We start from the raw sequence: 27,721 nt of genomic DNA on the forward strand, positions 1-27,721 counted from the left end.
TAAGTCCATAACTCAACTTAACTTAAGTCAATGTTAAGTCATGTTACCAATCAAAACCTTAAATTAGTATCATTAATTTTAAGGACCCACATATTCAAATTCAATAGATGTGTAACATAATTATACAGAAGAAATGAGATATACGTGCTTGTAATAACTCCATTTTGTTGGATTATCATTTTATTTTATTTTTTTTAAAACGTAAATATTTTGTCTTTTGCAATTTGCAGGATTTAATAGTACACCATCTATTTAAGGATTATGTTTCCTTTCATTTAGCCATTTATTAAATTCGGTACTGAATCTATTGGACATGTTGCATTCTTGCAGTTATGTAGAATCTAACATAATGTTCCATTTTGTATTGGAACTTGATGAAAAGACTATTTGAAAAAAATTATTACCACTAGATTTTTTTTAATCTTGGTGTTGGAAAAGATTCCATACATACGGTTGAAATTGGATTGATTTTTCACTAGAATTTCAATTTAGTTGGTTTAGGATGAACCGGAACTAAACATTGAAGAATTAAAGGGCAAAAAGGAGAAATCAACTATTTTTTACTGACCTATCGTTCCTCCCGCTCGTTCGGTTTCTTTAAAAATTCGAAAATCTTTTTGATTCCGGTTCGCGGTTATTTAAATCCTCAACCACGTTCAAACCTCAAAAATTACCTTTGAGCAAGCCACGTCAGCACACAGTGTAAAAAATAGTAATTTGTTTAATCAAAAATTCAAAATCTGAAACACCCAAAAAAAAAAAGACGCTTTCACCAAAAAAAATATCTCTCAATCGATCTCTCAATCTCTCTCTCTTCACCACCGTCGCGTGAAGAAGACGAAACAATCGCTCTCTCCTTGTGGTCTCACTCTCCTTTTTTTCTCACCTTCGCGTCGCTTAACCATGGAAAAGTAGAGAAAGAGAAAAGAGAGAGAAGAAGAAGAAGATGAAGAGCATATTTGCTTTTTCTGACCCCAGCCATGTGAGCTTCCACTGACACATTCTCTGCGTCTTCACATTTGGTGGTTTTTTTTGCTTGATTCTTTCTTCTTTCACTGATTCGCAAACCGAGTCACCGAGTTTAAGCGAGTTAATTCCCTCACCGATTCGAAAACCGAGTCACCGAGTTTTTAAACGAGTTAATTCCCTCCTCTTGAGTAAGTGAATGGCTTCATCGTCATCTAGAACTAGGAGTCGTTCTCCTTTCTCGCACCGTAGACCTCCGAGTCCGTACTCTTCGGCTTCGTCTACTTCTTCCTCTCATATAAACAATCGTCTACTACCTCGCTCTTCTTCTACGCCTACTTCTTCCGTTTACAATTCCGGCGGCGCTGTGAGCGGCTCCCGATCTATGTCGATTACTCGTACCACTTCCGATTCCGGTCCAATCGGCGTCTCCGGGACTTATGGAGCCCAACCGTCTGTTTCTTACCCATCGGAAATTGGCGAGTCTGTGCAGACTATTACCTCTGAGCGAGATAGCATCTCCGTCACCGTTAGGTTTCGTCCGATGAGGTACGGTAGATCTGGAAGCGGAATAGCAGATCTGTTGGATGCAATTTCACGATTATTTTGCTTTACAAGTTTGGGATTGATGAAATGTGAATTCATACTCTTGTCGATTTTGAAAATTTCCGGTTTGATTGCAGTGAGAGGGAATATCAAAGAGGAGATGAGATTGTTTGGTATCCTGACGCGGATAAGATGGTCAGGAACGAATATAATCCCCTCACAGCTTACGCATTTGGTATTGATATGAATTTATTGCCGGAGATCAAAATTTAATTTACTGTTCATTGATTATAGATTTGGTCGCCTAGGTTTGTTCAATGAATGTTCTTCCGTATTTGTTGATACCAGATAAAGTTTTTGGACCACAAGCAACAACTCCAGAGGTATATGATGTAGCTGCTAAACCTGTAGTCAAGGCAGCAATGGAAGGTGTTAATGGTGAGTATAGCCGGGTGATCAATTAAACTAGATTTGTATTTTTCATTGAGATACCTTTAGCTCAACTCATTATTGCTAGTAGCATTGCGTGCAGAGAACTATTCTGACTATGTATTGGCAATTTGACAGGAACCGTTTTTGCTTATGGTGTTACAAGCAGTGGAAAGACACATACAATGCATGTAAGTGTTTTCGTGGTTATACTGGCTTCATACTACGTTTACTGGGTTGTGAAAGATATGAGATCATACAAAGATGGAGTGATTATAGATGCTCATAAATGTTTGATTTACATGCTTGTGTTAATAAGAAGTTGAGAAGATCTTGATTAAGATTGTTGACATATGAATTTTATAGCTGACCATTCCTTCATTTGCAATATGCACAGGGTGATCAAGAATATCCTGGAATCATACCATTGGCAATAAAAGATGTGTTCAGTATCATCCAGGAAGTAAGGGATCTTCTTCTAATTCTAACTTATATGGTCCTTTATTGATTTACAGTTCTTCATGCACCTATTACAGTGTCATATCTGCTAATTTCTTACATCATTTAAAATATCAGACCACCGGAAGAGAGTTCCTGCTCCGTGTTTCATATCTTGAAATATACAATGAGGTATGCAAAAAATTTCATTCATAATATAATAGCATTTACTGACACTGTAAACAAAACCCTGGAGTTAAGGCTTTTAGCCTCGAATATATTTTCTTTTAACAATATCTCTCCTTGTGTTGGTAACATGTGTGATAACTCATTATTGTCTTTTTTTTTTTTTTTATATGAGTGCTTACTTTTTTACTTGTATCAGGTGATAAATGACTTACTGGATCCAACAGGGCAAAATTTACGTGTTAGAGAGGATTCCCAGGTTTCCACCTTGTTCTCTTTCTCTCGCACATGAATTACGAATGTATTAGACATGAGCATTCACTTGTTTGTCTGATTAGATTTGTTTTTCTCTGACAAGGATGAGGATGGTGAACACATTTGATGAATTCTTCACGTTGCATCCATCCTCATTTATTTATTTATTTATAAGTTGCCTTGGTTTGATCTAGAGTGGGTATTGTTTCTAGGGAACCTATGTTGAGGGTATTAAGGAAGAAGTTGTTTTATCTCCAGGCCATGCATTATCTTTCATTGCAGCTGGGGAAGGTAATTGGGAGAATTACAGCTGAAACATGTTTTCAAATGTTCATAGTCGCCTTTCCTTATTACTGTTTTGATCTATAATGGCAGAACATCGTCATGTTGGTTCAAATAATTTCAACCTGATGAGCAGTAGAAGTCACACAATATTTACACTGGTACATCTTTAATTTGGTGAACATCCCATTATTTATTCTTGATCCTCTCAATGTCCTTTAGATACTTCCGCTCATACAAATTTCCTTGCTATGCATTTAAAGTGTCAATTTCAACTATTGTTTGTTTGCAGATGATTGAAAGTAGTGCTCACGGAGACCAATATGATGGAGTTATTTTTTCTCAGCTAGTAAGGGCTTCTTTCTTCTTTCATTGCATAAGATCGCTCGTCTTATCGGAAGCTCTCTTAGTGTGTCTCTTTCTTGCTTAGAATTTGATTGACTTAGCTGGATCGGAGAGTTCCAAAACTGAGACAACTGGACTGAGGAGGAAAGAGGGTGCATACATCAACAAGAGTCTTCTGACTCTTGGAACTGTAGGTGTCTCTCTCTTCTGTTTGAGCTTTCTTTTAATTTGTCAGATGTTTCCTTTTCAATAATTATATGATGTAAATCAGAATTTCTATGACAGTATAATGAAAAACTGACTTAGAAGAATAACCTGGTTTGCTACCACATCCGATTTGGTGGCACTAGAGGCTCAGAAAGGATTTTCAGTTGCTTTGAAATTAGATTTTGGGCTATTGTTCAATTTATTCTTCAATGCACTGATCTAGTAGTGCTACTGTATCTTTATGATCAATGCCTTTATTTTCTGAGAAATCTGTTCCCTTTTTGTGTTCTTATGTCAAGGATAACAGCTCTAGTCACCACACCTTTCAAATGGATTTTTAGGATGTATTGATTATAAACTATTTCTTATGGTTTCAATATGTAGGTGATTGGAAAATTAACTGAGGGCAAGACAACTCATGTCCCATTTCGGGACTCTAAGCTAACTCGTCTTCTGCAATCTTCACTGAGTGGGCATGGGCATGTATCGGTACGACTCTTCTGTATCTGGTGAATATTTCCCATTTCACTGTAGTGGTTTCGCACAGTTGATTGGCAATGTTGGTTTGTTTATATTGGCTATTTGTTATACGCTGCATGCTGATGTTAATCTAAGATTGCAATGATCAGAAGCTAATTAAGATTTTTTTTCCATAAACTGGTATAGCTCATATGTACAGTTACTCCTGCGTCAAGCAGTACGGAGGAAACTCATAATACATTGAAGTTTGCCAGCAGGGCCAAGAGAATAGAAATTAATGCCTCACGCAACAAGGTGATTTTTTATGCTTCTGGTCATGAAGTACATGGCTTTTCTCTAAGGCATAACCTAAACCTCGGCTAAAATATACATTTTTATATATTTTGAAACAGATCATAGATGAGAAGTCATTGATTAAGAAATATCAGAAAGAAATCTCGACCCTCAAAGTCGAACTTGATCAGCTAAGAAGGGGTGTGCTTGTTGGTGTCAGTCACGAAGAGTTATTGAGCCTAAAGCAACAGGTTCTAGCTTCCCCGAGACCTTGTTATTTCATGAATGTTTGAGTTTATTTCTAAATGGTGAATAAATAGAACTATCACTCTATTAACAGCTACAAGAAGGTCAAGTGAAGATGCAATCAAGACTGGAAGAAGAAGAAGAAGCTAAAGCAGCTCTAATGAGTAGAATCCAAAAGCTTACAAAGCTCATACTCGTCTCTACCAAGAATTCTATTCCTGGATATTTAGGTGATACACCAGCTCACCAGCGCAGCATTTCTGCTGGTAAAGATGATGTAAGTTTGGAATTCAAATCTGATTATCACTGTGTTCCTGAAATCCTGTTTTAACTGTTGGTACTTCACTGCACAAGACATTTGATACCAGATTGACTCATTCTCTTTTCTTTTTGCTCTTCAGAAGTTGGACTCTCTGCTCTTGGATAGTGATAATCTGGCATCTCCATCTTCGACACTCTCTCTTGCATCAGATGCGCGGCGGTCTTCCAGCAAGTTTAAGGATGAAAACTCTCCGGTTGGTTCTGGTGCAGAATTAACTCAAGTGAGTTATGGAATTCTTAGCCTAATATTTTTACATCGAATTTGATTTATTTGAAGATTGTTGTATTCTTCTTTTCAATCCAAATGGTTACAGAAAAGGGTGTTTAATGATTCAGTGTCGCATGCACCCACTTAACCTTTCTTAACCCATGAGTATGATTTTTTTTTCACTGCGTTCTTGACAAAAAATGACATTTGATGGTTGTGGATATTGTAGGGTATTATGTCTACGGATGAAATGGATCTCCTCGTTGAACAAGTTAAGATGCTTGCTGGTGAGATAGCCTTTAGCACAAGCACACTAAAGCGTATGGTGGATCAGTCCATAAATGATCCTGAAAACTCGAAAACCCAAGTAAAGATTCTTACTTATCTTTCTAGATTTTTATATACCAAATTTCAAGTTTTAACTCTGAAAATCAGAAAATGCATCTCCAGACCATTTGCTAAACTTAATTAGCATTCCACTTTAAGCCATTCATTTACCTTTAAGCATAACTATGGTACTCATTATATTCTGGCATGCAGATCCAGAATCTAGAAAGAGAAATTCAAGAAAAGCAAAGACAAATGAAATCCTTGGAACAGCGAATAACTGAGAGTGGTGAAGCTTCAATTGCTAATGCATCATCGATTGAAATGCAACAGGTAATTTAATCTATCATCATATTATCATGATCCTTTACCCTGTTAAGGTCATTCAGTAGTGCACACAAAATGGATCAGCTAAAGATATTACAATTATTTTGTTGTTTTCAGAAAGTTGTGAGATTGATGACGCAGTGCAATGAGAAGAGCTTTGAGCTGGAGGTAGAACGCTTTTCTAGAATAATTGCTTTTTATATAGTGAAAATGGAAGATTTCTTAAAGTCAATATATATCTATTTGTGTTCTATATGGATCAGATTATATCAGCAGATAATCGTATTCTCCAAGAACAACTACAAAAAAAGGTCACTTCTAAGTCACAGACTCCTTCTCTTTTTCATTCTTCATATCGTTTTATTTTTTTTTTGGCTATTATCTCATTACTCATCCTTACTTAAAAAAATACACATGCTCAAACAACTGCAGTGTACTGAGAACAATGAATTACACGAAAAGGTGCATCTTCTAGAGCAACGATTATCGAGTCAAAAGTCCACACTGTCTTGTTCTGATGCTGTGACTGAAGAGTATGTAGACGAGCTGAAAAAGAAAGTACAGTCTCAGGTAATTTATCAAAATCTCAGCCCTTTTTTTCAAATTTGCAGTCACGCATCATTCTCACAACTATGCCTGATAAGTATCTGCTCTGGTTGCAAGGAGATTGTGAAAAACACACAACAATATATATGTTTACCGAACCTCTGATTGTATTTACATGAGTGTTGATGTTTTTATACTTCAGGAGATTGAGAACGAAAAGTTGAAGTTAGAGCATGCGCAGAGTGTGGAGGAGAAGAGTGGATTACGAGTGAAAAATCAAAAATTGGCGGAAGAAGCTTCATACGCAAAGGAACTGGCCTCTGCAGCTGCTATTGAGCTGAAGAATCTAGCTGATGAAGTTACAAAGCTCTCACTTCAAAACGCAAAGCAAGAAAAAGAATTAGTAGCTGCAAGAGACTTAGCAGCGGCAGCTCAGAAGCGTAACAATAACTCCATGAACAGCGTAGCGAACCGCAATGGAACAAGGCCAGGGAGAAAGGCAAGGATCTCAGACTCATGGAACCTCAACCAAGAAAATCTCACAATGGAATTGCACGCAAGGAAAGAGCGCGAAGCAGTACTAGAGGCTACGTTAGCTGAGAAACAATACATAGAAGAAGAGTATAGGAAAAAAGCGGAAGAGGCAAAGAGAAGAGAAGAGGCCCTTGAAAACGATTTAGCCAACATGTGGGTACTTGTTGCCAAGTTGAAGAAAGCCAGTAGTGGGGCCTTGTCTATACCAAATAGGGACGAAATCGAGCCTGCAAAGGAAGATGAAGCGACAGGATTTGATAATAGGAGTCAACAAAGTGCGATTCTGAAAGAAATACAAGTTGTGAATGGACATGAAGAAGTAATAGTTGCTAAGGCTGAAGAGACGCCAAAAGAGGAACCCCTTGTTGCTCGTCTTAAGGTAAATCTTTTTCAAATTTGCCTTTTATGTTCTTTCAGCATTCTTAGCTGTCTATGAGTAGATATTAAAACCCAGTCTAGCTATAGGCAAACCTACATACTCATTACCTGTTCGTTCCTTATCCTTTATGCTATGCCCTTCTGATCGGGTAACATATATTAAGACCTTCAAAACACCCAAAGAAAATATGGTTCAACATATGTTAATAGCTTTGCCTGATACAATATATTCAAATATCATGTCCTAAATATCTATAATACAAGTGATTTTTACTGATAAAGACAAGTTACTTGTGGGTATTGAATATGTCTTCTGGATTTTTGGGGATATGTAACTTTTGTACCCGTGTGTGACCATCTAAACTTTGTACGGGTAATGAAAACCATGATTCATCTGGCACATTCAAACAATATAAGCTTTAACACAAAATCAAATAGTTTTTTGGTCTGCATTTAATGATTTATATACATCATAGGCAAGAATGCAAGAGATGAAGGAGAAGGAGATGAAATCGCAGGCGGCTGCAGCAGCCAATGCTGATGCAAACTCACATATATGTAAAGTCTGTTTTGAGTCGCCTACCGCCACAATTCTCCTCCCTTGCCGTCATTTCTGCCGTAAGTCTCACTCTCACTATTCTGAGTATCCTTACATTGAGTACTAAAGTAAACCTAAAACGATCACAATATCTCTTTTTATGCAGTTTGTAAATCTTGTTCACTTGCCTGCTCTGAATGCCCAATATGCCGAACCAAAATCTCTGATCGCCTGTTCGCGTTCCCGTCTTGACCCACGACAATATAAGGTAATTCCGTTGTTTACCCACCATCACAAAATCTTTAAAATCCGAAATACACTAGTTCGGAAACATTAGGCAATCCGTTATTGAAAGACAGATTGTATGTGAATTTGCAGGTATCAAGAAGTATATGGAAGTCTGTTTGTTTGCTAAATTTTCCAGAACGGCAGGCTCGGATTCTTTTATTATATGTTAGCTTTTTTTTATCTTGTATGTAATGTGTTTGTTATATCTTTCAAGTTTCAATTCAAAAAGGTGGTGGTAAAGAAAGAGGAAACACAAGATGCTAACAGGGAAAAAAAAAAAATATCAGAATGTGTTTAAGGAAGGGTAAAGTATATAGACTGACTTCTATGTTTTTTACTTCATCTTATAGCATATAAAAAGATTGAGTTAATCTGTTCATCTTCTCCATTGCGATCTTTATATAATCAACAGAGAATATTGCTTGTATTTGCATTGGCTATGTACGACTGATGCAGCATGTTTAAAAACGTTTTAAGATTTCATGTTTTTAGAAAAAAAGAATTTTTCCAAATAAAATAAATACAGTATAAGTGTATAACACTTTTTCAAAATACAAAAAAACATTCCTTCCAATTGGCAGCTAATCTAGTATTTTGTTGCAAAAAAAACACAAAAAAAAAAAAAAAAAAAGGGATAAAATCAATACAGTATATACTAATGGACCGAAGAGATAATTGTTACGGCCCAATAATGGATCTAGTGAGCTAAAATGATACGACCATAAGAGTTTTTTTGTTTTTCTTTTTTTTTGTTTAGGCCGGACGAGGATTTGGTTACCGAGAGTTTGAACGGTCGTCAGTGTAGTCCCCTTCTCTGTGCCTTTCTTCACTCTAATGGCGGCAATATCCTCCTCTGTTCAATGCTTATTCTCTCGCAATTCTCATCATCTTCTTCAACGCGAGCAGGTGAAATTTCTAATCTCTCTATTCTCACTTCTTCAGCAATAGCGAAAAAAACACTATCTTGTTATGACTTTATTCCTCCGTTGTTTCCAAGCAGAGTGGGTCGCTTTGTAGATTGGGTGGTTCTAGGGTTTTTGTATCTTCAAGTATATGGAAGCTTTCTCTGTTCTCTGGAGTCGATTCGAAGCGAAGGTGATTATGTCCTGGTCTACAATTTCTTAATTTTGTGATTCTTGTAACTTGGAAAAAACAAATTCTCACTAGAGATTTAACCATTGAAGCTATGGTTGTGTGTAATGTAATTAGAGATATGAGATAATGATTTGCATCTTTTTTGGGTCTAATAAAACAGGAGAACTTTGATCTGTGCAGTCAAGGGAGATCCAGAAGAAGCGTTTAAGAAGACTGTCGAAATCGATAGGATGATTGATGCTCTTAGAGATGCAAACCCTAGAGAAGTTAGTCTGCTACTATAGTTACTTTAGCTTGAGTCCTTTAACTCAATCTTGTGTTTTGTTATCCTTTCTTGAGTAATTGGGGTTGCTGCCATATGCATTGAACAGGTTGAGAAGCTTGTTCTTGAAAATATACTTGCTTTTGATGAGGGTTTTTGGATAAGACTTGCGGCTAGGTCTGATACATGCAAATCAGATGATGACAAGGTACCTGTATCCATTGTTTATGTTAATGATTGAACTTTACTTTCGAGGTCTGATTTCGGGGGATGGGTTGGTTCTTGCAGAAGGACTATGAGGAGTTAGCTACAACTGTGATGACTATAGTTGACTGCGTTGTGAATAAGACTCGGGTTTCTCTTTCTTCTCTTCTTTTCTCTTGGTTCCATCCATGTCTCTTCTTCTTTAGTGTTTCCTTTACAGGATAGATGATTGAGATCTCATTATATCCATGTAGGAAAAGATAGAAACGTCTACTGATATTCTGAAAGGGATTCTAAGACCTGCTATAGATGGAGTGGAAGAGATTTCATGGCCTCCTAGAGACCCTGAAGCCATCAATCTAATGGAAAAGGTATATATAGATTATAGTTCCTCTTCACTTTCCTTTGAATAAGACATCTACACTTTTGTTATGTATACAACCTGCTGCCAAGGGTTTTGGATTTCTTGATGTGATGTAGTCATATGGTTACTCATGTCAATGTGTTAACAGGAAATAATACAAAGGGAAAAAGAAGGGCAATTAGATGAAGGATTTCTTTCAGAAGTTAGTGCTCAACTCCGGCAGGTAAGTGCAACAATTTGTTTTGTTTCACTTGTAAGATCGTTGCTAATTTCATTCATAGATAATTGACATTTATGTAACACGAAGCTCCTAGTTAAGAAAAAAGGGGTCTTTCCTTGACAGTGATTAGATGTATTTTTTTGAATGTTTGAGGCTGAAGGTTGTTTTCAGGCAAAAGAAGATAGAGACAAACCAGGGCTATTAGCTATGCTGCAAAAAGTTCTTCAACTCTATTCTGCCACCATTCTCTCCAAGCGTAGCTATGCAAAGAAAGGTAATTTGCTCTATTTTGCAAAGTTACTATATGCTTCCATTTTCTACAAAGAAAATTTCATCATAGTCTTATTCAGATCAAACTTACCAATTAGAGCTTCTGGTTGTTGTCACTTGTCACAGGGAACGAAGTTGTAAAAGCCGAGCATTTTCTCGAAACTCTGATAAAAGGTATCTTCTGCAACCTATCTTATTTTCCATGCACTAAACCCCAGCGAGACTTCACATTGGTTTATATTATATGTGTGTGTTTCAGCTCCTGAGGAACAATGGAACAAGCTTTTCGTAGACGGATTAACAATCGGAAAAGGAGATATCACACCTGATGAGCTATCTGCTGTTATCAAGAAACGAATCGAGCGCACACTGATTCGAACTGTAAGTAACGGGAAACTCTCTAATACAAAGCAACAGTACAAAAAAAACACCTCCTCTCTTGTCTGCGTTGTCTTTTCAAAATAATGGCTCATTTTAAGCCGCAGAGAGCTCACCATGAAACATTTGTTTGCACTTTTTATCTCTTCAAAGTAAATGTGAGGCTAACCGGGTTCGGTTTTCCAAAAATGATCATTCTAACCAGTGGAATTATATGTTGGTTATACCAGGAAGGAGGTTCATACCAGCAGCGCATCTTGACTGAGTATCTCAAAGGAATCGAGTCGAGGGCATATGAAATTATGAAATTACTGCAGGGTTAATTACGTAAATCTCTGTATTTATAGATATACATATCCATTTTTATTTTCATAGCTTTGTTATATATTTTTCCTCTCACAAAATAATTTTGATTGTGCATTACTGCATTTAAAGTGTTTAATCTGATATAAAAATAAGAAGCCTCTAGTCAAAATTTTATTATCTTGTAGTAATAAAAAGAGAGTGAAGTAAATGCTTCCAAATATAATTAAATATAGAAACTAAAAAAAAAGAAATGAATAAATCATGCCAATTAAATTAGGAGTGGAGACGCGAATTGGAGACAGAGATAACTGAGCGGAGGGATTCAGATCTATACACCCCACGAAACTGAATCTCACCGTCTTCTTCTTCTTCTTCTCGACGATCCCTTGTGTGTTTCTCTTCTTCTCGCATCTACGCTTCTCTGGTAATGCTACTGATCGTCACCGTGAAGCTGTGCTTGATCGCTTCCCCTTGTGAACTGATCTGATTTGAGGTGAATCTTCTATTTCTTCTCATGTTACGAATCTCGATTTCGCGGATCTTACTGCTTCGTTTCCTTAGATCTGTTTGAAATTTCACGTCGATTGTGTTTTTTTCTTTCCGGTTTCGATGGACTGATTTTTTTCCCGTGATTTCTCTCATTCGCTGTGATCTGTGGTTTATGTGTAGAGTTTGTTTCTGTTTCGGAATCTGTGAAGAATATGCTGACCAAGTTCGAGACCAAGAGTAACCGAGTTAAGGGGCTGAGTTTCCACCCTCAACGACCATGGATTCTGGCCAGTTTGCACAGTGGTGTGATCCAGCTCTGGGATTATCGTATGGGCACTTTGATCGATAGATTTGACGAGCACGAAGGACCTGTTCGTGGTGTTCATTTCCACAAATCTCAGCCCTTATTCGTCTCTGGAGGTATGCTTTCTTTTTTTTTTAGGTCCAACAAGTCCTGTTTGATACATTTTCATAATCTATTTAATCTTGATCTGATTAAGTATTAGCTCTTAGCGTTCCCGGTTTCTAGATCTAGCTTGGGTTTGATGGATGACTTGAGCTCTTGTTGTCCAAGCTAAGAGTTTTAATTTGTGTTTAAGATGATTGAACCTAGTAGTACACACTGAAAGCAGATCTTATGTTACATGTTGCATATAGTATTGTCTTTGGACATAAATGCAAATGGCTTGGGATTTCTTCTTCATTACAGTTATCCTAATGCTCTTCCAGTCACATTACTCATATGTAGTTGATGTCATTGGGTGTTGCAGGGGATGATTACAAGATTAAAGTGTGGAACTACAAAACTCACAGGTGTCTTTTCACGCTTCTCGGGCATCTTGATTATATCCGCACTGTTCAATTTCACCACGAGAACCCGTGGATTGTGAGTGCTAGTGATGATCAGACTATCCGCATATGGAACTGGCAGTCACGGACTTGTATTTCCGTGTTGACTGGCCACAATCATTATGTTATGTGTGCCTCTTTCCATCCTAAGGAAGACCTTGTTGTCTCAGCATCACTGGATCAGACTGTCCGTGTTTGGGACATTGGTGCTCTTAAGAAGAAGTCTGCTTCTCCTGCTGACGACCTCATGCGATTTAGTCAGATGAATTCTGATCTTTTTGGTGGGGTTGACGCTATAGTCAAGTACGTCCTTGAAGGTCATGACAGAGGAGTCAACTGGGCTTCTTTCCATCCTACCCTTCCTCTCATTGTCTCTGGTGCTGATGACCGCCAAGTAAAGCTGTGGCGTATGAATGGTATTTCTTATGTCTTCTTTTTTACATAATGTTACATTTTATGAATCATTATTGAGGTACTGATGCCTTCAATTTTTTTATTGCAGAAACCAAAGCTTGGGAGGTGGATACATTGCGAGGTCATATGAATAACGTTTCATCCGTTATGTTCCATGCAAAACAGGACATCATTGTATCAAACTCTGAGGATAAAAGCATCCGTGTCTGGGATGCTACCAAGCGAACTGGAATCCAAACCTTTCGCCGTGAACATGATCGATTCTGGATTCTTGCAGTTCACCCTGAGATTAATTTGCTGGCAGCGGGACATGACAACGGTATGATTGTCTTCAAACTTGAGAGAGAACGTCCTGCATTTGCTTTGAGTGGTGATTCTTTATTCTATGCCAAGGATAGATTTTTGCGGTACTATGAGTATTCAACTCAAAAAGATTCCCAAGTTATTCCTATACGGCGTCCTGGTACCCCAAGCTTGAATCAAAGTCCTAGGACTTTATCCTACAGTCCGACAGAAAATGCAGTCCTAATCTGCTCAGATCTGGATGGTGGTTCGTACGAGTTGTACATCATACCGAAAGATAGCGTTGGGAGGAGTGACGTTGTGCAAGATGCCAAGAGGGGGACAGGGGGTTCTGCGGTGTTCATTGCTCGCAATCGGTTTGCTGTTCTTGAGAAAAGCACCGGCCAGGTGCTAGTGAAGAATCTAAAGAATGAGGTGGTTAAAAAGAGTTCTTTGCCTATTCCCACAGATGCTATCTTTTATGCTGGGACTTGGAATTTGCTTTGTAGATCGGAGGATAAAGTGGTTATATTTGACCTTCAACGAAGGCTTGTTCTCGGTGAGCTTCAGACACCTTTTGTTAGGTACGTTGTTTGGTCTAACGATATGGAGAGTGTTGCTTTGCTCAGTAAGCATACTATCATTATTGCAAGCAAGAAGCTTGTCCTCCAGTGCACGCTTCATGAGACAATACGTGTGAAAAGTGGAGCCTGGGACGACAATAGTGTCTTCATTTACACAACTCTGAACCACATCAAGTACTGTCTTCCTAATGGAGATAGTGGAATCATCCAAACCCTAGATGTCCCAATCTATATCACCAAGGTTTCTGGAAATACAATCTTTTGCTTGGACCGGGATGGGAAAAACAGGGCTATCACCATTAATGCAACTGAGTACATTTTCAAGCTTGCATTGCTGAGAAAGAAATATGATCACGTCATGAGCATGATAAAGGACTCCCAGCTATGTGGACAGGCCATGATTGCTTATCTTCAGCAGAAAGGATTTCCTGAAGTTGCCCTCCACTTTGTTGAAGACGAGAGGATTCGATTCAATTTGGCTCTTGAAAGTGGAAACATCAGTGTTGCTGTTGCATCCGCTACAGAGATTAATGAGAAAGACCACTGGTATAGACTCGGAGTGGAGGCTCTTCGTCAAGGAAACTCTAGAATTGTTGAGTTTGCCTACCAGCAAACAAAGAACTTTGAGAGGTTATCTTTTCTTTATCTCATTACTGGCAATTTAGACAAGCTATTAAAGTTGATGAAGATTGCTGAGGTGAAGAACAATGTAATGGGTCAGTTTCACAATGCTCTCTACCTAGGAGATGTTAAAGAGCGTGTTAAGATACTCGAGAATGCGGGTCATTTGCCTCTAGCCTATATCACAGCTTCGGTTCATGGTTTAAATGATGTTGCTGAGCGACTGGCAACTGAGCTAGGAGACAACGTGCCCTCTTTGCCTGAAGGGAAAACTCCGTCGCTTCTAATGCCTCCAACTCCCATCATGTGTGGTGGTGATTGGCCTCTTCTGAGGGTGATGAAAGGAATATTTGAAGGAGGGCTTGAGAGTGCAAACAGAGGAGGGGCTGTTGATGAAGAAGAAGATGATGTTGAAGGAGATTGGGGTGAGGGACTTGACATGGTCGATGTTGATGGAATTGAAAACAGAGACATCGAAGCCTTATTGGATGGTGAAGAAGCAGCGGACGAAGACGACGAGGAAGGTGGATGGGGGGGACTTGAAGACTTGGAGCTCCCACCAGAGCTTGACACTCCTAAAGCCTCTGCTAACGCTCGTTCATCGGTTTTTGTGACACCTACTCAAGGTATGCCGATAAGTCAGATTTGGAGCCAGAAATCGTCCCTTGCTGCTGAGCAGGCTGCAGCAGGAAGCTTCGACACTGCAATGCGTTTGCTCCACAGGCAGCTTGGCATTAAGAACTTTGCGCCTTTGAAAGCCATGTTTCTTGATCTTTTCAGTGGGAGCCATAGCTATCTCCGTGCCTTTGCTTCATCTCCTGTGGTTCCTCTTGCGATTGAGCGTGGATGGAGCGAGTCCTCCAGTCCTAACGTCCGTGGCCCGCCAGCTCTTGTTTTTGAATTCTCTCAGCTAGAAGAGAAGCTCAAATCCGGTTACAAGGCTACAACAGCTGGGAAATTAACTGAGGCTCTCCGTGTCTTCCTCTCTATTCTCCAAACCATCCCATTGGTGGTAGTCGAGTCAAGAAGAGAAGTCGACGAAGTTAAGGAACTGGTCATCATTGTAAAAGAATATGTCCTAGGTCTTCAAATGGAGCTCAAGAGGAGAGAGATAAAAGATGATCCGGTGAGGCAGCAAGAGCTCGCTGCTTACTTCACTCACTGTAAACTCCAAACGCCTCACCTACGGCTTGCGTACTTTAGTGCAATGACCGTCTGCTACAAGTCAAGGAACATGGCTACTGCTGCTCACTTTGCCAGAGGATTGTTGGATACAAACCCAACTATTGAGAGCCAGGCAAGGACGGCTAGACAAGTTTTGCAAGCCGCAGAACGCAACATGACAGATGCAACCACGCTTAACTACGACTATAGAAACCCTTTTGTGATATGCGGGTCGACTTATGTGCCAATCTACGGAGGGCACAAAGACGTTTCATGTCCTTACTGCACTGCCCGGTTTGTACCAAGCCAGGAAGGTAACATCTGCACGGTTTGTGATCTCTCAGTCATTGGCGCAGACGCATCTGGTTTGCTATGCTCGGCTTCTCAAGTTCGGTGAATAAGTCAGATTGATATTATGTGCTTCAATCGTGAGGTAAGTACGAAATACTCTTTTTTTTATGGAAGAAGAGAGTGTTGAGCTTTTGGTGTTTGTGATGTCTACTTAAAAAAAATCAGGTTTGTGAATTTTTTCTGCTGCGCCTTCTACTACTCTTTTAAGTTGTTTCTTATATTAGTAACAACAGCATGAGAACCTTTCTCTTCTTGCGTTATATTTCTTTTTGTTTGATTTTATATTTTACATTCTCAGAACAATTTCATTTAGGCCTATTGGATTCCAAACTCGATCACTATGATGAGAAATATAGACGTAATCTTTTTTGTTTTGTTTCCATTGTTTTGGGGGTAAATTTCCAGTTGTGCTTATGATTATGAAACAAAACACTTCCTAGCTAAACATGACCGCGATATTTATGCCAGTCATGTCATGGAACCGTCATCAGGCACACAAATGATAAAGAGGTCTACTCCCCCAGTGGTCAAACTGCTTTCCACAAAACTGAGTTCTATTATCAACATTGAACACCATCCATATCTGAGTTCGACGAATCCCAAGTTATCGTCCCAAACACTAAACTACATACCAAACTTATTAAAAACTAATGATATAAATACAGGTGATGATGAATTGATGATGATATATGCAAGTTCAAATCTCATGTTAGATGTGTTTCTGTTTCGGTTTGGTTTTTGTTTGGGTTTTATTCTGTTACTAGTATTTGACCTGTGTGTATGCACAAATTATTATTTGTGATAAAATAATATATAACTACATATTAATTTGTAATAAGTAATAGTATATTTTTAAGTAGTTTACAATATAATTTATTGGTTGAATATTAGCAAATTTTTGTGTTAAAAGTAATTGTATTTTGTGAAGTGATCTTAGTGCAGTGACAAATGATAAATTTTTAATGCACAAGACACCATGGCTAATGAACTGGTCTGTGTTGACAAAATAAAAATAGTAAATATATTTTTGATTCTATAACTTTAGGCTTATAATCAACTCAAAGTTGAAAAAGTTAAAAATATATATTAAATAAAGTTATTTTTCATAGCAACGTTAAAATGAGAAAATAAAGTTGGCAATTTTGTTGAGCAAATCAGAAAAGAAAAGACCCAACAACTATTATGCTTAGCCTTCCAATTTTCCGTCATCCTTTTTTTTAATAGGCACATAAGCTCATATTATTTTTTATTTCTAAAATATATACTTACTGTTATTAGTACTCTCATATATAATGGATAGAATAATATTCATATGATTTTAATAAAAATAAACAACTAAACAATACTACACGAATTATAAGTACACTAGTATACCACCCCTACTACGTACGGGTAAAGAAATAAGATTGATTTTATATGAATGAACAAAATGTTTTCTGTTAATGATGAGCTATGTAATATTCCACTCCGTTAAAACAAAACTATGATCTAAAAGTTCCAGTTTTCTGATAACAAAAAAAAACTTCTAAGTTTCTAAAATAAACTTGAGATTACAGTGGGTTATTTTCTCAAAACTTGTTTTGTTTTTTTTTTTTATAATTTAAATTCAGAGGTGAAGTGGTTATGAGACATTAGAGAACTAATTATATCTCGATTTGCTAAATGAGTTAATAAACATATATACTCCCTCTGTATCATAATAGATGATTTTCTAGAAAAAAAATTTGTATCACAAAGATTGATTTTCTGTAACTTTTTACTAATTAATGCTAAGAAATTGTAGTTTTTAAGAATCATTGATTGAAAATTTAAATTTTGATGAATTATTATTAGTTGATAGTTATGAAAATATTTTTTTATAAATAAAAATGCATTTATAGCTAAACATTCAATATTTATATATGAATCTCATATATATATATATCGATCATAAGCCTAGTATAAGAATCATTAGTCGGCCGTGAATTCAGCGCCGGCGCAAGTTATATAGCTGCCTGAAGCAAATTTTTTTTTTCCCAACACTAAACAAAGAAAACAAAATATATTTCTAAAGAATACACTAGCTAGGTTCGAACTCGTCACCTTTGATAGTATAGTGGGGGCTTTTACCACTACACCACTTTAGTTTTAACGATTATGGTCCCCCTAAAGTTTGTTATATTTTCCGCTGTCTAAAGCCCTAGCTTTACGAGCTTTAGCTACGGGCCGGGCCTGCGTGAATTAATCTTAGTAAAGATTAATACTTAACAAGTTAACAGAAATGGATTATGGATATAGCTATATATCAATATCATGCAAGTGAAATGAAAACTGTTCAAATTTATTCATAAAACAAACCTTAGAAAATTAGGCATGCTTTTTTACTCTTGAATTTGATACAATCTGCACACACACAAAATGATTGTTTAATGAGAACTTTGCAAAGAATAATTTATTAAAAGACTTGAAAGAAAAAACTGAAAGGAATCAATCCTTGTTGTTATACCGCAAAAGACAGTAGAGTTCTAGAAATTTTAGTTAAAAAGAGGTATGTATAGAGCCGTAATACGTTCTTGTGCTGCTGTATTAAACAAAATTTTATGTCACCCATTTTGACAAACAGTTAGTAGACAAAACTTATAGATTTTAGCTTTTGATAGTGAAGAATCATTCCTTTTTGCCAATAGTTTATGTTCTTTTGGTTTTCAATCTTGTTCCTTCCGTTGGATACATGCTTTCCTCACGTCAAATCCTTTTTTCTATTTTATATGTTGACAGATCTGAGATAAAGAGAGAGAGACAAAAAAAAATTATATTTTAGATCAAGAGCGAAAGATAATAAACATTATCACATTTCTTACATTAGGAAAAAGGAGAACATGTTAAGCAAAACTAACTTAATTCATAGTGAAGAAGAAAAGTAAAATGGAAGTAGTTGCAGAACAAAGAGAAACAGTGAAAGATTTAAGATTTCTTGATTTTGGGTTATTGGGGATAACGAAAATGAAGAGATTAAAAAAAATAAAATGGTATGAAATCATGTTGGTGAAGAATTGAATCGAAGAAATAGATATGATATAAGATCGTGGGGAAGGCAGTTGTAGAGTTTTTTTTTTCCTGTTGCAGTTATTTGTAAAATGAAAATGGTAAAAAAAAAAAATTCTTTTCCCATGTTCACCTTTTATTTTACACTAGATATTCACCCGCGGCTATTTTTTTTTATCTAGAAATACAAAATCTAATTACTTTATTATATTAATTATATATGTGAATAATATCTTTTGTATTTTTAAAATGTATTATAGTTTTACATAATCAATCAATATATTATGTAGTGTATAATATTCATTGTCTATATGCAGTAGTTTATTATATAGTTAGTATATCCTTATTGTTCATTAAATTTAATTTAGTCAACACAATTTATTATAAATTTCCAAATTAAATATTACCAAATGAAGATTATAGTGGAAAAAAACCAAATTGGTGGTTACTTAGGTAAAATGACAATGCGTAGTATAAGACACCAAAAAAGTGTGAAACTGAAGAAAACTGCAAAAAAGGAGAATCTAATCAGCGGCGACCAATCTATCTAGTTCCAAATGGAGAGCGACGAAAACCCTAAAACGGCGGTGAGATCTGATTTGCAGGATGCTACTATGATGGACGTCAGAGAGAAGGGGCGTCCACCGGGAGAGCCACCCGATGGTTCGAGAACATGGGTGGACAGAGTGAATGGTGTTTCGGTTGGTGGTATGCAGATGCCGGAGAGTGTCATGAACGATGCTTTTGTCTCCGCGAGATTGCGTGTGGATTTCCCACACGGTGAGGATGGGGAGCCTGAAATCACGATTGGAGACGAGGTGTTGGAGGTGATGCACGGGTTGTGGAAGAATTGTATGGTGGTGAAGCTGTTGGGACGGCCGATCCCACTCGCAGTCTTGAGTCGCAAGCTCCGGGAGTTGTGGAAGCCAAAGGGGGAGATGTACGTTATGGATCTCCCACGACAGTTCTTTATGATCCGCTTTGCGCAGGAGGATGAGTATATGGAGGCCCTCACTGGTGGTCCATGGAGAGTTTTCGGTAACTATTTGATGGTGCAGGATTGGACACCAAACTTTGACCCCTTGAAGGATGAGATTGTGACCACGCCAGTTTGGGTTCGATTGATGCACATTCCGGTATCTTTTTACCACCAGTCCATTCTCATGGGCATTGCACGAGGGCTAGGAAGGCCGTTGAAGGTCGATACGACAACACTAAATTTCACACGCGCACGTTTTGCCAGAATCTGTGTTGAGGTCAACCTCTCCCGACCTTTGAAGGGCACGGTGGTGATTAATGGGGAACGCTATTTTGTGACATACGAGGGTTTGGATAAGATTTGCTCATCATGTGGTCTTTATGGACACCTTACCCATAGTTGTCCGGCGAGGGTGGTAGAGGGTGTTCTTCCTGCTGCTGAGAGGCCGGTGATGCAAGTGGTTGGAGGTGCACGGCCTAACCAACAGGACCCCCAAGGGACGGATGAGGATGGATTCACTGTCGTCAATAGATCAAGACGCCCTTCGGCAGCAAAGCCGGCTAAGACGGTCACTGCGGTGGTCCCCCTCGACGGTGTCCTGGAACGGAATCTTCGGGACATTACGGGGAATACGGGATTGGATACGTCAAATCGATTTCGAAATCTGACTGAGGATACGGGATCTGCTGGGATACGGGAACCTACCATATGTGATGTGAGAAATAAGGAAAATGAGCCTATCTCTCAGAATTTAAATCTGGTAGGACGTGGCGGGCAAGAGAAGATTGTCCTTTTTAAGACAAGGCCCGAGACAGAAGGGAGTGGGCCGCGATATGGGCCTAAGTCTAAACGAAATGGGAGTAGCAAAAGTGTGGACACTAGTGGACCGAAGGTTAAAAAAGGGGTCCAGTCCAGGCCCACTAGGGGGTTAGTGTTTGGCCCGACAAAGGGAGAAAGAGGTTTATCGGCGAATGGGAAGCGACTACGGGTTGAAACGACGGAGATGGGCAGGCCTGGTGGTGCGCTTGCGGTGGCGCCGGCTGTTCATCGGGAAACTGGATTAGTGAATCCGGATTCGTTACCCCTGCTCGCGAGTACAGGGCGAATGGTGGAAAAGGCCACGGCGGATGGAGTGGATCTTCCACGTGACGGGGACGACACGGAAAGCGGACCGTTATTGGGTTGACGATACGCCCCGGTAGTTTGGAGGTCTTTACATCGATTCCTCATGAATTGTATTTTCTGGAACTGCCGGGGGGCGAATAAACCCAACTTCAGGCGTGCTATACGTTACTTGCTGAAGAAATATAAGACGGATGTATTGGCTCTATTCGAGACTCATTCAAGTGGTGATCGTGCAGCTCGCATTTGCCAAGGGTTGGGTTTCGAATATTCTTATCGTGTGGATTCGGTTGGTCAGAGTGGGGGACTGTGGGTGCTCTGGCGGTCAGGGATCGGGGAGTTCGAGATTGTGGAAGCTGCAGACCAATTTATTGCTGCGTCTCTGAAAACAGATATGGAGACCCTAAATTTTGTGTTTGTTTATGCGGCTCCGTCGGTAAATCGCAGAAGTGGCTTGTGGGAGCAGTTATCCTCGGTGTTTAGCAGGTTGGTTGGTCCTGTTATAATCGGAGGTGATTTCAACACGATCGTGCGTGTTGATGAGCGAACAAGAGGGCGTGGTGGTTTGTCTCCTGACTCTCTCGCGTTCAGTGAGTGGATCAACTCCTTATCATTGATTGATATGGGTTTTAGCGGCAGCAGTTTCACGTGGAGGCGTGGGAAGGTTGCAGAGAATTATGTGGCTAAGCGCTTGGACAGAATCTTATGTTGTGCTCATGCGAGGCTCAAATGGCAGGAGGCGTCTGTTCGACACCTACTGTTCTTGGCTTCTGATCATGCACCTCTTTACCTCCAACTATCCTCGGATGCTGCTTTAAACCCACTCCGGAGACCCTTTCGTTTTGAAGCTGCCTGGCTTAAACACTCTGGTTTCAAAGAACTGCTTACTGCTTCGTGGAATGGGAATGTATCCACTCCTAAGGCCTTGGAGTTATTGAGAGTGGAGCTTAGGAAGTGGAACAGAGAAAGTTTTGGGGATATTCAAAGGCGGAAAGATGACTTGATGGGGAGGATAAAAGCTATCCAGGATACTTTGGACTTAGCTCCGACGGATGGTATGTTACAGCAGGAAGAAAGTCTCATTAAGCAACTTGAGGAGGTTTTAGAACAAGAGGAAATATTATGGTTTCAAAAATCCCGTGAAAAATGGGTGCTTCTGGGTGATCGCAATACCACGTATTTTCACACCTCCACGGTTGTACGGCGACGTCATCATCGTATTGAGATGCTGCGTAATGATGCAGGGAGCTGGATATCGAGTCAATCAGAGCTGGAGCAGCTTGCAATCTCGTACTATACACGACTGTATTCGATGGTTGATGTTCCCCCGGAGGTGGAGAGGTTACCGGCGGAGGGGTTTGCGAGGCTGACAAGTGAGGAGAAACTTAAGTTATCAAAGCCTTTTGTGCCTATGGAGGTGGAGGAGGCAGTTAAAAGCATGGGAAAATTTAAATCCCCAGGCCCTGACGGATACCAGCCTGTGTTCTATCAAGATTGCTGGGAGGTGGTGGGAGCGTCTGTGGTACGTTTTGTTCTTCAATTTTTTGAAACTGGAGAGTTGCCTCAAGCGTCAAACGATGCGTTGGTAGTACTCATAGCTAAGGTACCTCGGCCTGAACATATAACTCAGTTCCGTCCGATCAGCTTATGCAATGTACTCTTTAAGGTCATCACCAAGGTCATGGTATTGAGGTTGAAGCAAGTGATTGGGAACCTCATAGGCCCAGCACAGTCAAGCTTTATTCCGGGAAGGTTGAGTATAGATAACATTGTCATTGTGCAAGAGGCGGTGCATTCAATGAGAAGGAAGAAGGGTAGGAAGGGATGGATGCTCTTAAAGCTTGATTTGGAAAAAGCTTATGACAGGATACGCTGGGACTTTCTTGAAGACACGCTGAGGGTCGCTGGTTTTGAGGAGCAGTGGGTTAAATGGATTTTAACTTGTGTTGTGGATCCCTCAATGACTATCCTATGGAATGGAGAGAAGACAGAGGCTTTCAGACCATCCCATGGACTGCGTCAGGGAGACCCCCTCTCTCCATATCTTTTTGTCTTGTGCCTTGAGCGGCTCTGTCAAATGGTGGATCATTCTATCGCATCTAAGGAATGGAAACCAATACGACTTTCACAGGGTGGTCCGGTTTTGTCTCATATCTGCTTCGCAGATGATTTAATTTTGTTCGCAGAGGCATCCGTTGCTCAGATAAAGATTATACGTAGGATCTTGGAGAGGTTTTGTGTTTCCTCGGGTCAAAAAGTGAGTTTAGAGAAGTCAAAGATATTCTTTTCAGACAATGTTTCACGGGATTTGAGGAAGCTGATTAGTGACGAAAGTGGGATCAAAGCAACAACGGATTTGGGGAAATACTTAGGTATGCCTGTTCTCCAAAAAAGAATTAATAAAGAAACTTTTGGGGAAGTACTCGGTTGAGTGAGCTCACGACTATCGGGATGGAGAGGTAAATTTCTGAGTTTTGCGGGGAGACTGACCTTGACAAAGTCTGTTCTATCGTCTATTCCTGTGCACACAATGAGCACCATCAGTCTACCGAAGTCCACACTGAATGAGCTGGACAGGATCTCTCGTTCTTTTCTTTGGGGGTCCACTCCGGAACAGAGGAAACAACATCTTGTCGCGTGGGGTAAGGTGTGTCAATCCAAGGAAGCGGGGGGACTTGGAATTCGGAGGTCTGGCGACATGAATAAAGCTTTGCTAGCCAAAGTAAGTTGGCGGGTTCTTCATGACCACAGCAGTCTATGGGCGCGGGTGCTCCGTTGCAAATATCGGATTGGGGGAGTTCAGGATCCACGCTGGCTAGCTGCTAAGAGACCAAGTTCCTCTACTTGGCGAAGCATTGTGCTTGGTTTCAGAGATGTGGTTTTGCACGGGATACGATGGGTGATTGGGGATGGTGGTATAATTCGTTTCTGGACAGATAAGTGGGTCCTTAATGAATCATTGGTTGAGACTGTGACAGGGGTCCTTCCAAGTGGATTCGAGGATATACGAGCCAAAGATATATGGCGGAATGGCGCAGGATGGGATTGGACAAATATCTTGCCTTATGTTCCAGTGAACATCCGCTTGGTTTTATCAGCAGTAGTTCTTGATAATGTGACCGGAGCGAGGGATCGACTCGCCTGGGGTGGGACGCCTAATGGAAGATTCACAGTTAAATCTGCTCACTCTCTGTTATCAGCGAATAAAGAGCACCGACCAAACATGTCCAGCTTCTTTAAAAGAATTTGGCAAATCAGAGCACCCGAGAGGATCCGCACTTTCGTATGGTTAGTAAGCCATGGAGTTATTATGACCAATATGGAGCTATTTCGACGTCATTTCGGAGATACGGCTGTCTGTCAGATATGTAAAGGTGGGAATGAGACCATCATGCATGTGTTACGGGACTGCCCGGCCATTGCAGGTTTGTGGGTCAAACTGTTACCGATCAGGAGAAGGGGAGCTTTCTTTTCGAGTACGCTATTGGAATGGCTCTATGGGAATTTGGGGATGACGGAAGCTGAAACAGAGTTCTCTTGGGCGACTTTGTTTGCTATTGTCGTATGGTGGGCTTGGAAATGGAGGTGTAGTCATGTTTTTGAGGAAGTGAGCAGATGCAGAGATAAAGTGAAATTTGTCAAAACAATGGCGAAGGAAGTGGAGTCTGCGTATAAGGCTTCTCAGGAAGGATACACTTTGAGTGATACGGTGGAGTTAATGGTCTGTTGGAAACCACCGGGGGATGGATGGGTGAAGTTGAACACTGATGGAGCGTCACATGGTAACCCGGGTCTAGCCACAGCAGGGGGAGTCCTGCGTGACTCGAGAGGGCAATGGTGTGGGGGTTTTGCTCTGAATATCGGTATATGTTCTGCCCCTTTAGCAGAGCTATGGGGAGTCTACTACGGATTACACATTGCCTGGGAACAGCGGGTAACAAGGCTTGAATTAGAAGTTGATTCAAAGATTGTTGTTGAGTTTTTAACCACAGGGATTGCTGATTCGCATCCTCTATCGTTCCTGGTACGTCTGTGCCATGGCTTCATCTCAAGGGACTGGATAGTCTGGATTTCTCACATTTATAGGGAAGCTAATCGTCTAGCTGATGGGTTAGCCAACTACGCTTTTTCTTTATCTTTTGGTTATCATTGGTTTGTAACGACTCCACTTACGGTAGAGCCGCTGTCTCAGGACGATATGAACGGAACTGTGTGTCCGCGTCTAGTCCGTCTGTAATTTCCTTTTGTTGTCATGAATAAATAACAAGGAGGCCTGCTTGCCTCCTTGTCCTCCACCAAAAAAAGCACCAAAAAAGTACATAAGATAAAGGCTATTTACCCCGAAAAAAAACTAAAACCGACACATTATCTATTCATTTCTTCTCTAATTCTTCTTAATCTCATCGATTCGACGTTGCAAAAAAAAAAAAAAAAAAAAAAATTATCTCATCGATTCGATGTCTCTTACTGATTCTTCTATCTCCTCGTCTTCTTCTTATTCTTATCCGTCTGTGTCCCGCGAGGAAACCGGTATTCACGCAGCCACTAAGGCAAGCAGTCTCATACGATTGAAAACAACAAAAAAAAACGTTTCTCATGGCCATTATATAGAAAACCAAGATCTGCCCCATCACATACGGTCTCACTCCCTATTGGGAAAAATGCTACCCATTAAAAACAAAAGACACATAAATAATGGTCAGATATTTGTGTTTCTATATATTACTTAAAATTGAAAATGATATGTAAATGAAAACTGACCAACTAAATGAAACTTTCATTATGAAAGTTATGAAGACAATTACCCAGCACCTCTCTACTTTATGTATGAATCGTAAATTAATAGTATGAGTATTAGAAGTTAATGGCTTTGTTTAAGATCCTCAATCTCTCAAAATCAAATGGAAAGATGTCAATGCTAAAAGATGGATAAGATAACTTACCACATGAGCACCAATTAACAGATTTCCTGATTTGATTCTGTTTATTTGGAACACATGCTGGCCATAGCAATAGATGATATTGAAAGCCCTCACTAACGACACAACATACTATCGCAAGTGAGAAGAAAGATAAACTTACATCGCAATTGACCTTCTCTTTAGATAAATTGGCAGCAGTAGTAGAAGCATGCAGCCCTAAACCTGATAAAGTGTAAAACGAAATATATTCACAATCAGGATATCTGTTTACAATCACTGTTTTGAAGAAGATCCCTCTTTCATCAAGAGAATAAACCTGTTCCCAGATAGCAAATATATCATCACTTGATAGGGAGAAAGCAGACTTGAGAGTTAGACTTTGACTGATGAATGTGCGTGAGACATTAGTTTAAGCAATGTTTAATGAGTAGTGGGAATTGAAAAAGATAACTCACCTGCAACTGTTTGGCAATGTGAAAATAATACCACCTTCTCCCGTGGTTGGCTTGAAACTCGCAAATGAGAAGACAAATTTTGTTGTGAAACTTGTCCATCCTTCAAAACCATCTTGGATCTACTGCTGCACAATTAAAGAATTAGAAGAAACATTTGAGAAGCCTAACCGATATCAGAGATGCTTCATCTGATCTAATCATCATAACAAAAAACATGTTCAGATAAATGATCATAAACTAATGTCTCTTACAAAAAATTAAGATTCCTTTTCACAAATACATATTTACATCAAATCTAGAATGTAAACTGATAACAAAAGGATTCTTAATTTACGGATTTAATGAGTCTACCAGGGAGACCCAATAAAGAAATCAAGGCTAGTCTCGTGGTTGTTCCTCTATCCAAGCCAAATGTACCAAAAAAGCCGATCAGTTTAATTACATATTCTGATAAGACACTGAAGAATTTTGAATGTAAGAACCATACGAACCACAAAGCCGCCGTAGTATCCTACCAGCCACCGGATCAAACAGCGGCAGTTGAGAAACAAAGCAAACCTAGAATCATATTGATCGATTAGAATCAAAGAAAAGAAAGCAAAACCTACCAGATCAAATTTACCTCTAGGATGGAGATGAGTTTCATCACTCGAGAGCTGATCTTAATCCAATAAAAACACGATAAAGAGATTCTTCACTGCCGCCTCCTCTGCTTAATCCGTAGAATTGAGTCGCAACAACTTTTTAGGGTTTTAATTTTTTGGAAAAGGATTTCGTTTCTCAATTACGGATCCCTCAATTAACTTAATCAGTATCGAGCAATCAAAATACACTTATAAAAGGATCCACAAAAAATATGTGGATCCTCGTTAAAACCGAACCGTTTGTGATTGTTTCCAAAACGACACAATGGCAGGGTTGTACATAAGTTGGAAGTCCAGGATTTATTCTATAAATATTTCTGAAAATGTATATATAAATATTTTTTATAATTAATTTTGTTGTTTTGCTGACATGTCAAGTTTTTATTGGCACAATGACTTGTGCTTTATAAGATAAAGGATAATTGATTTTTTATGTGTTTATCTTTTCAAAAACACAAACACTGCTCTTAACAAATAAAAGAATTTTAGTTGCTCTGTTCTGGGCAAATTTTAGTTGCCTTTTACTTCGCAAAATTTAGAGATTCAATTGAATAAAGATTCAATTCAGAGATTTAAATGTGGGGAACACTAAAAAAAAAATC

At 39.2% G+C, this 27,721-nt stretch overlaps 5 protein-coding genes across 37 annotated transcripts; 4 read left to right on the forward strand and 1 right to left on the reverse strand.

Annotated features, from left to right (window-relative positions):
- Positions 1 to 672: 672 nt before the first annotated feature.
- LOC104715885 (kinesin-like protein KIN-7M, chloroplastic) lies at positions 673 to 8,497 on the forward strand. 4 transcript variants are annotated; one of them, XM_087463910.1, is made up of 25 exons: positions 673 to 1,515; positions 1,650 to 1,747; positions 1,861 to 1,950; positions 2,080 to 2,132; positions 2,339 to 2,404; positions 2,518 to 2,571; positions 2,765 to 2,824; positions 3,033 to 3,111; positions 3,196 to 3,263; positions 3,395 to 3,451; positions 3,533 to 3,637; positions 4,039 to 4,143; positions 4,321 to 4,428; positions 4,527 to 4,658; positions 4,748 to 4,930; positions 5,055 to 5,195; positions 5,412 to 5,549; positions 5,723 to 5,842; positions 5,954 to 6,004; positions 6,100 to 6,147; positions 6,269 to 6,406; positions 6,585 to 7,295; positions 7,771 to 7,912; positions 7,999 to 8,100; positions 8,211 to 8,497. In XM_087463910.1, the coding sequence occupies exons 1-24, from the start codon at positions 1,166 to 1,168 to the stop codon at positions 8,082 to 8,084; spliced, it is 3,183 nt and encodes a 1,060-aa protein (XP_087320036.1). In that variant the 5' UTR covers positions 673 to 1,165; the 3' UTR covers positions 8,085 to 8,100; positions 8,211 to 8,497. The 4 variants fall into 4 exon arrangements, with proteins under 4 accessions (XP_087320036.1, XP_087320037.1, XP_087320038.1 ...); XM_087463911.1 differs by having other exon boundaries at positions 743 to 1,515; positions 5,058 to 5,195; XM_087463912.1 differs by having other exon boundaries at positions 763 to 1,515; positions 4,039 to 4,163.
- A 300-nt stretch (positions 8,498 to 8,797) lies between these two features.
- Positions 8,798 to 11,388, forward strand: LOC104713589 (uncharacterized). Of its 3 annotated transcripts, none has more exons than XM_087463914.1 (11): positions 8,798 to 9,026; positions 9,121 to 9,215; positions 9,376 to 9,481; positions 9,587 to 9,685; positions 9,766 to 9,831; positions 9,936 to 10,052; positions 10,194 to 10,268; positions 10,437 to 10,539; positions 10,662 to 10,709; positions 10,795 to 10,916; positions 11,144 to 11,388. In XM_087463914.1, exons 1-11 carry the CDS (start codon positions 8,955 to 8,957, stop codon positions 11,234 to 11,236), a joined length of 996 nt encoding a protein of 331 aa, XP_087320040.1. In that variant the 5' UTR covers positions 8,798 to 8,954; the 3' UTR covers positions 11,237 to 11,388. The 3 variants fall into 3 exon arrangements, 2 of the variants coding, with proteins under 2 accessions (XP_087320040.1, XP_010429050.2); XR_015565145.1 differs by having other exon boundaries at positions 8,801 to 9,026; positions 10,426 to 10,539; XM_010430748.2 differs by having other exon boundaries at positions 8,856 to 9,026; positions 9,396 to 9,481.
- LOC104713588 (coatomer subunit alpha-2) lies at positions 11,227 to 16,355 on the forward strand. The gene is made up of 4 exons (XM_010430746.3): positions 11,227 to 11,712; positions 11,889 to 12,128; positions 12,479 to 12,973; positions 13,060 to 16,355. The coding sequence occupies exons 2-4, from the start codon at positions 11,921 to 11,923 to the stop codon at positions 16,017 to 16,019; spliced, it is 3,663 nt and encodes a 1,220-aa protein (XP_010429048.2). The 5' UTR covers positions 11,227 to 11,712; positions 11,889 to 11,920; the 3' UTR covers positions 16,020 to 16,355.
- A 1,520-nt stretch (positions 16,356 to 17,875) lies between these two features.
- Positions 17,876 to 27,401, reverse strand: LOC104713586 (uncharacterized). 28 transcript variants are annotated; one of them, XR_015565155.1, is made up of 9 exons: positions 27,098 to 27,401; positions 26,967 to 27,033; positions 26,827 to 26,873; positions 26,476 to 26,600; positions 26,181 to 26,242; positions 25,567 to 25,762; positions 18,459 to 18,732; positions 18,311 to 18,355; positions 17,876 to 18,184 (listed from the first exon to the last, which is right to left on the reverse strand). XR_015565155.1 is itself a non-coding variant. In XM_087463923.1 (6 exons), exons 3-6 carry the CDS (start codon positions 26,585 to 26,587, stop codon positions 25,748 to 25,750), a joined length of 246 nt encoding a protein of 81 aa, XP_087320049.1. In that variant the 5' UTR covers positions 26,588 to 26,600; positions 26,967 to 27,033; positions 27,098 to 27,401; the 3' UTR covers positions 25,419 to 25,747. The 28 variants fall into 28 exon arrangements, 13 of the variants coding, with proteins under 13 accessions (XP_087320045.1, XP_087320051.1, XP_087320049.1 ...); XR_015565161.1 differs by having other exon boundaries at positions 26,181 to 26,336; positions 26,810 to 26,873; XR_015565154.1 differs by lacking the exon at positions 26,827 to 26,873.
- Positions 19,065 to 21,256, forward strand: LOC147939243 (uncharacterized). Its single transcript, XM_087463915.1, has one exon. It carries the CDS (start codon positions 19,555 to 19,557, stop codon positions 21,160 to 21,162), a length of 1,608 nt encoding a protein of 535 aa, XP_087320041.1. The 5' UTR covers positions 19,065 to 19,554; the 3' UTR covers positions 21,163 to 21,256.
- Positions 27,402 to 27,721: the final 320 nt, after the last annotated feature.

This window comes from Camelina sativa, chromosome 9 (assembly GCF_030686135.1).
Source record: "Camelina sativa cultivar CO46 ecotype springtype chromosome 9, ASM3068613v1".
Lineage (NCBI taxonomy): Eukaryota > Viridiplantae > Streptophyta > Magnoliopsida > Brassicales > Brassicaceae > Camelina > Camelina sativa.

Coding starts and splice junctions, on each gene's coding strand:
- LOC104713588 (XM_010430746.3), top strand. CDS start 11,921: ATGCTGACCAAGTTCGAGACCAAGAGTAACCGAGTTAAGGGGCTGAGT. Junction 12,129..12,478: donor GCCCTTATTCGTCTCTGGAG/GTATGCTTTCTT, acceptor TGGGTGTTGCAG/GGGATGATTACAAGATTAAA. Junction 12,974..13,059: donor AAAGCTGTGGCGTATGAATG/GTATTTCTTATG, acceptor TTTTTATTGCAG/AAACCAAAGCTTGGGAGGTG.
- LOC104713589 (XM_087463914.1), top strand. CDS start 8,955: ATGGCGGCAATATCCTCCTCTGTTCAATGCTTATTCTCTCGCAATTCT. Junction 9,686..9,765: donor GCAAATCAGATGATGACAAG/GTACCTGTATCC, acceptor TGGTTCTTGCAG/AAGGACTATGAGGAGTTAGC. Junction 10,917..11,143: donor AGCGCACACTGATTCGAACT/GTAAGTAACGGG, acceptor TGGTTATACCAG/GAAGGAGGTTCATACCAGCA.
- LOC104715885 (XM_087463910.1), top strand. CDS start 1,166: ATGGCTTCATCGTCATCTAGAACTAGGAGTCGTTCTCCTTTCTCGCAC. Junction 5,550..5,722: donor CTGAAAACTCGAAAACCCAA/GTAAAGATTCTT, acceptor TCTGGCATGCAG/ATCCAGAATCTAGAAAGAGA. Junction 5,843..5,953: donor CATCGATTGAAATGCAACAG/GTAATTTAATCT, acceptor TGTTGTTTTCAG/AAAGTTGTGAGATTGATGAC.
- LOC147939243 (XM_087463915.1), top strand. CDS start 19,555: ATGGAGAGCGACGAAAACCCTAAAACGGCGGTGAGATCTGATTTGCAG.
- LOC104713586 (XM_087463916.1), bottom strand. CDS start 27,121: ATGAAACTCATCTCCATCCTAGAG. Junction 26,601..26,917: donor TCAGTGTCTTATCAGAATAT/GTAATTAAACTG, acceptor TTAATTGTGCAG/CAGTAGATCCAAGATGGTTT. Junction 26,243..26,475: donor ACATTGCCAAACAGTTGCAG/GTGAGTTATCTT, acceptor ACACTTTATCAG/GTTTAGGGCTGCATGCTTCT.